The following is a 6145-nucleotide window of genomic DNA, read 5'->3' as shown; positions in this document are numbered from 1 at the left end:
GGATTCTTCTGACTCACCTTTCAGCTGACAGAGATCCATAAAAAACTTCTGATAATTCAGAACTCCCATGATTTCTTTTGACGACATTTATACAGCGTCCTCAATTCAACCCAAATATCTAAAAGTAGGACTTTTATTCAGGAAACGTTGCGTAATACTTCGTACATTTATGAATGTGTTTTGCTTTCCCTCTGTGCAGACAGTTTTCTCCCTCTTAACAAATAAATATTTTCAACCGACGACACTGAGAACACGAGTCATTCTTATGTGTGATTTATTCCCTTGCATTAAACAGATAAATTACTCACATTTTAAACAATTGAGAAATACATTTCTTGAATCTACAGTGATATAATACATATAGAATGAGCCTGTGCGTCCCTCCTGCTGAAGCCAGGGGCTCAGAAAAAGTGGTGCCTCTGTTGAGTTCAGTGTGGCGCCCGAGTTCACAAAAATATATGTCGGCTGGGTTCATATTTATTTGCCTCCTCCGCAGATTCTCCCCCCTTTTTTTTTTTTAAATTGCTGCTGTAGGTCCGTTGCTTAAAGCCACAATTGAAAATAAATTGAAACGTTTCCTCTCAAATCCTTCACACAAAAGAAGACATGGAGTTACTTTCTAACCAGGCAGATGGAGGTGAACACTGAGGGATATTTACAAACGCTCAATGGATTCAGCTGAGTGCTGTAACTTTAAACAAGGACAGTCATGTGTCATCTACAAAGAAATACAGTTTGGGTACGGGATCATATCGAGTGATCTTTATTTCTGATATCCGATCAGATGGGACTTCATTTTGTGTTTTGCGGCTGAAAGCCATGCTTCAGGAGGGTGCATGCATGCATAGTTCACGTTCAGGGGTTGAATTATATAATATTTTAATATCTTATATCTGTCCTGGAGTCAGCTCTGCAGTTCAAGAAGTTCTTCCCTGACTTCACAGAGGAGACTGAAATCTTTGTGAGCAGCCAGCATGAGTAGAGTTGTTGCTCAAGGTGTTGAGCAGGAGGAGCCGAACACAAGCAAAGATCCACAGGAAGAAAAGTTCTGTTTCAGTCGCAGCTGCAGTCCAGGTGGGACTTTTGTTTTCTTTTAAGTCCATTGAGTTCTTGTTGGAATCTTTCTTTCGGTTTCCATGTCCTGGTGTGCTCCCAGCAGTGATGCGTGCCCACGTGGTGACGATGAGGTGAAGGGGAATAGGTGCGTCGACAACCCTGGGCCCCAAGGGAGCTTAAAGTGCCTTCACGTGCACCGGAGAAGTATGCTGTTTCTACTGTTTGTCACACCGCTTTGGTTTTGAAATTGAATTTATTTCAAATGAAGAACACTGCAAACAAATCATAAGCAGTTGTTCAGTTAAATTACATGAAACAAGCACAGATTTGTAATTTGGTATTTGAAAAGAGAATTATCTGATTGGGTAAATTTAAATTTGAGATATTTCAATGAGTTTTTGTGTTTTAATGGATACACATAGTTGCTGCCGGTGGTGACAGGTCAAGAGGAAAGTGAAGAGGGGCCCAGAGTCACCTCCTGTGGACAGGGCCCATAATGCATCGGTACGGCCCTGACGACATGGTACTGAGCAGCTTCAGTTGGGGAGCGTGTCCAATCCCAGCGAGGCTGCATGCTGCTTGGCCCTCAGACGCAGGTTCTCGATGCTGGTGGTCTTGCTGTTGAGGCTTCCGGGGTGGCTGCCTGGTGCCGCCTGCAGCAGCGGGCTGTTCCATACCTGCTGGGCCTGTGACAGGGTCTGGTAGTAGGACTGGCATGGCAGCGAGCTCAGCGGGGACGGCACGTTGACGTTCATGCCTAGGTAGGGCATGGGGGGCGGTGGGCTCATTTCAAAGGGTGGATAGTGCACCATGTTGTTGGTGGCGGCCATGTGCTGTCGAAACTGCTCCTGCAGCCGGAAGAGGCTGAGAGGAGACGAAGCGTAAGAGTTGCCCTGCGCCAAACCGTTGGTCACGCTGCTGGAGGACGGCAAGCTGGGGGAGCTCAGGGGAGAGTCTAGACAGGAAGAGAGGATGAGGACAATACATTACAACACACACTGACGAGTCTTGTCTAGATTTTCTTTATGTTCCTCCTGTTTTTAAATTAATTGTGCAAATTGCCAATTCACAAAAAATATATTGTACGTATAAAAGAAAAACAAGCTGCATTAGACAGCATTATTTCTACCTGATGTTGGACTCAGCTGTTTGCAGGATGGAGAGCTGCTACCCGGCTGCGCTCCCCCCTCCGCCTGCGTCTCCTCCCTGATCTTCCCCCTCGTCTCTCCTCTCATTTCGTCCTCCTCTCTGTCAGCGTTATCTTCTGCTGCTGACTCGCTGTCCGACGGCTCAGGAGAGGTGACGTTGACTTCCACGCTCATCTCTCCGGGCTGGGGCCGCGCGGCTGCCAGCCTCTCTGTCTCTGAGTGACAGGATGAAGAGGAGGGAGGGGGAGGTGTGCGAGCCTCAGGGACCAGGTTGGTAGCGGTGGTGGTGGTGTTGACGTCAGTCTTGGACTCCTCTGTAGAGCCCTCTGCAGCTCCGGACGCCTCCTTCTGTTTCTGGAGCTGCTCCTTCTGCAGGCTGCGCTGCTTCTTACGAAACTTGGCCCGGCGGTTCTTGAACCAGACCTGGCAGAAGGATGGAGAGACAGATCAGTACTTGGGTCAAGGACTAAACGTGACATAACAGCATATGACTGCCGTTTGTCCACATTTTGCAGCACGTTGTCCGTCCATTATCACTTTTAATGATTCAAGATTGCCTTTAAGTTGAGCATCATGGAGAGCAACAGGCCAACAGTACACAGGATAAGTGCATTCTGAGGGGCTTTTACCTGAACGCGTGCCTCCGGCAGGTTGGTGCACATGGCCAGACGTTCACGCATCACCACATCAGGGTAGTGGGTCTTCTGGAAAGTTTTCTCCAGGGCTTCCAGCTGCTGGGCGGTGAAAGCAGTCCGACTGCGTCGCTGCTTTCGGTGCTGGGAGCCATACCGGGCCTCAAGGATAATGTCTTGAAATGTGCAGCCGTTGAGAAACAACAAACATGACCAGTTTAATTGAGGTAAAGGTCAAAGGTCATTTAAGCACCCCCCAGAGAGCAACACAGGATGAATGCGTGTTAAATACGCAGTGAAAGATGGAGATCTTAAATGACATTAGATAAGAGGGGAAACGTTAAATAACTAAATGAGAGACGGATTCTTACCAGCCAGTCTCTCTGCGAGAGTGAGAGCGTGCACTGAGGGCCTGTAGTCAGGCGCGTGCTGGGCCTGTTGCGCCGCCTGCTGGTGAAGGTTGTACATGGCGCTCAGTGAGTTCATGGCGTGGAGAGAGTAGCCGTTCACCCCGTAGTGCTGCATGGTGCTGTCTGCAGAGAGAAGGACGAGCTGCTGTGAGTGCCAGCACTTTTTAAACAAAGCAGTCTGTTCTCTAGATGCTATTAAACATTTTTTAACTTCAACACGTTGCTTTATAACGTTTGTTGGAGGCTGACTAACTGAAAGGGCAACAGGTGAAATACAAGCTCAGGACTGCGCTGCGGAGAAAAAAGAGATTCCTTCATTTAATCAAAGAATAACTGAGAAGATAACTAATAATGACTTATAATGATTTAATGGAGAATTTAGATGAGAGTGTTTGTGTGTGTTGTTAATCCAGTTAGATACATTTAGGGAAATCGAAACGGAACAGTTTTTATTCCCCCCACGGAGGGTTTGCCCTCTTTAGCGACATTCACAGCGTTCAAACAATAAAAACTAATATTGGTTTGAAACTTTTAAAAGGACATGCAGTAAGATGCATTTGATTTATGAATCCGCATTATTATTAATTACATATTCCGTTTTAAGATAGTGAGCAGAAGCGTGGAGAATATTTAGTTCCCGTCAGAAAAACAATGTATACTTAGTGCTTCACTCAATGTAGCACAGGCCTACTACAACAGTTACAAAGTAAAATAAGTGTGTAGTAGGCTTTATATGCTATCCTATATTTGTTTGCATTTCTTTTGCATTATGTTGTAGTTATAGTTGTTTTAACATGCTTATATTCGGAAAGTTTATATATAATAATTTGTTCACAGTGGTCCATAATTGTAATGGCTAAATTTAGGCTACAAAAATAAAAGTTCCCTACCTGTATTATATAATAATTATATTAATATAATTACAAATAAATTATAATTATTGATCAGGAGATAAAAAAGGTACCGCGTCCACAAACAACAAAATAAGGCAATTAAATGAATTCTGATCATTCTGTCGTTTTATTTCACTTTCTACTATTAAATAAAATTTTCAGCGTTAAGAATTTGATTGAAAACATTTATTTAGTGAAAGTGTGGGAGCTCCGCAGGACTGACAGAAGGTGTGACAACATATTTACTTTACCCCCCGAGTGTGTCTCGAGCGCTCGGCCGTTTGTTTTAATGTCTGGCGGGTCGCGAGTCACCGTCAGACGCCTCGAGGCTGACGGAGATGTGGGCTCGTGTCTAATGAGGGTGCAAATAGCTTTCAATACTAATTCAATACTTTCAATACTATTCATTTATCATCAGGCCTGACACGAGAAACATGCGTCACCGTGTGTGTGTGTGTGTGTGTGTGTTGTGTGTGATCAAAACGTGGGACTAATGCAATAACTTTTTTTTTTTTAAATGTGACTATTTCGTTGCATTATTTTACTACATCAGCCCCTGGCTACATGTAATCTGTTCGATTTTTTAAAAATCTGCAGCTTATAAATTCAACATACTGCTCTTCTTTCAGGACAATGCCACGTCCTCGGGCTCTGATATAAGCCTCATTATGCTAATTGCCGTGGATTTATGAGTTATACAGCATTTACTAGAGATTGCCTCGGGGCCCTGTAGCCGGTGCTGTGCACGGCGTCAATTCAGCAGCGTTCACAAACTTAAAACGACACAGGAAATTAATGGGGATAATTAACATGTAGTCAATTAACAACATGTGATGTTAAACAAAAACAACAGAAAATAACTTCACAGCCTTATTACACAACGTTTACATGTGCAGGAAAGTCAAATCAGTGTAATGTACAGCTTTATAACTGACAGTTTCACATATTTATTAGATTAAATAGAGCAAAGTAACATTAGTTGTATCACTATTTAGGTCCACGTAGTGTTCAGGAGTTGATGGAGTTTGGAAGACTACAAAACTCTGCGATATTAAACATAAAATAAATGCAAGTTAAAAAAAAAAAAGAATCGGAAATCAATATAGCATATAAATAAAATAAATAAAACTTGTTCGGCTACAGAAGTAATTGAGGAATGCACTCATTGCACACTTGGATGCTGCAGACGTCTTACCTCTCTGCTGTCTGTGTATCTGAGACGAAATATCTCCACTAGCAGCCGAATATTTTCCTTTCAAGTCTTCTTCTCTAAAATCCGCAGGCGGTTGTTCACGTGTTCATTTCATTCACTTGTTCATTTCACTTTGATATCCTGAGAACATCCCGCTCGCTCCGCTCCGTCCTGCTGCTCGCCTCTCTGTGTGGATGTGGGAGGATGCTGAGCTGCCATCTACCGGCCTTTAAAGCGCTCCGGGTGGGGTCACCGGGACGCTCAGACGCTCCTTCTCTGTGCCAATCACGTCGCTTGCCTCCACCACCCCCCCCAGCCCCTCCGCCCTCCTCCGTCACATTACTCCTCACTTCAGAGATGATTTTTCTGCATCCGAGGTGCCGACTTTTCTGCTGCCGCTGTTGTTGTTTTGGAAGAAAAAGAAATACATCTTTGTCATTTGTTTTTTAATTTCGTATGCAAACATTTTCTACTATATTTGACAATTATCATTCTAAGTATTGTTATTAAACATACTGTTGTTATTTTTGGAAGTGATAATAATGTATGTTTTTTTTACTGAGGATGCAGACTGACCTAATAACAAATTATCTTAATGCTTTAAAACGGATTTAAACAAATCTCAGCATGACAAAGATGCATTTTATGGTATTTTAACAGTCTTGGCCTTAATTTGGATTTATTTCATATTTTTTGATATGGATATGGGTTTACTTAAAATGTGTTGCTAATAAAAACAATGTCAAAAGGCAGGTCCTTCTATAAATAATTGTTAGAAATATTCAACAAAAAAACAAAATGGAATTATCTTATT

The 6145-nt window shown here is 43.1% G+C and overlaps 1 protein-coding gene across 1 annotated transcript; it reads right to left on the bottom strand.

The window, feature by feature from the left end:
- Positions 1 to 257: 257 nt before the first annotated feature.
- On the bottom strand, positions 258 to 5514 carry LOC115007121 (diencephalon/mesencephalon homeobox protein 1-B-like). Its single transcript, XM_029429826.1, has 5 exons — positions 5335 to 5514; positions 3208 to 3369; positions 2834 to 3012; positions 2186 to 2627; positions 258 to 2011 (listed from the first exon to the last, which is right to left on the bottom strand). The coding sequence occupies exons 2-5, from the start codon at positions 3359 to 3361 to the stop codon at positions 1593 to 1595; spliced, it is 1194 nt and encodes a 397-aa protein (XP_029285686.1). The 5' UTR covers positions 3362 to 3369; positions 5335 to 5514; the 3' UTR covers positions 258 to 1592.
- Between the last annotated feature and the right edge of the window lie 631 nt (positions 5515 to 6145).

This window comes from Cottoperca gobio, chromosome 4 (genome assembly GCF_900634415.1).
Source record: "Cottoperca gobio chromosome 4, fCotGob3.1, whole genome shotgun sequence".
In the NCBI taxonomy this organism is placed as follows: domain Eukaryota; kingdom Metazoa; phylum Chordata; class Actinopteri; order Perciformes; family Bovichtidae; genus Cottoperca; species Cottoperca gobio.
This window is presented reverse-complemented; position numbering and strand designations above follow the sequence as displayed.

Excerpts from the sequence above, each read along its gene's own strand:
- LOC115007121 (XM_029429826.1), bottom strand. The coding sequence starts at position 3,361 with ATGCAGCACTACGGGGTGAACGGCTACTCTCTCCACGCCATGAACTCA. Across the intron at positions 3,013-3,207 it reads TCTCGCAGAGAGACTGGCTG|ACATTATCCTTGAGGCCCGG; the intron begins GTAAGAATCCGT and ends GCACATTTCAAG. Across the intron at positions 2,628-2,833 it reads TGCCGGAGGCACGCGTTCAG|GTCTGGTTCAAGAACCGCCG; the intron begins GTAAAAGCCCCT and ends TCCTTCTGCCAG.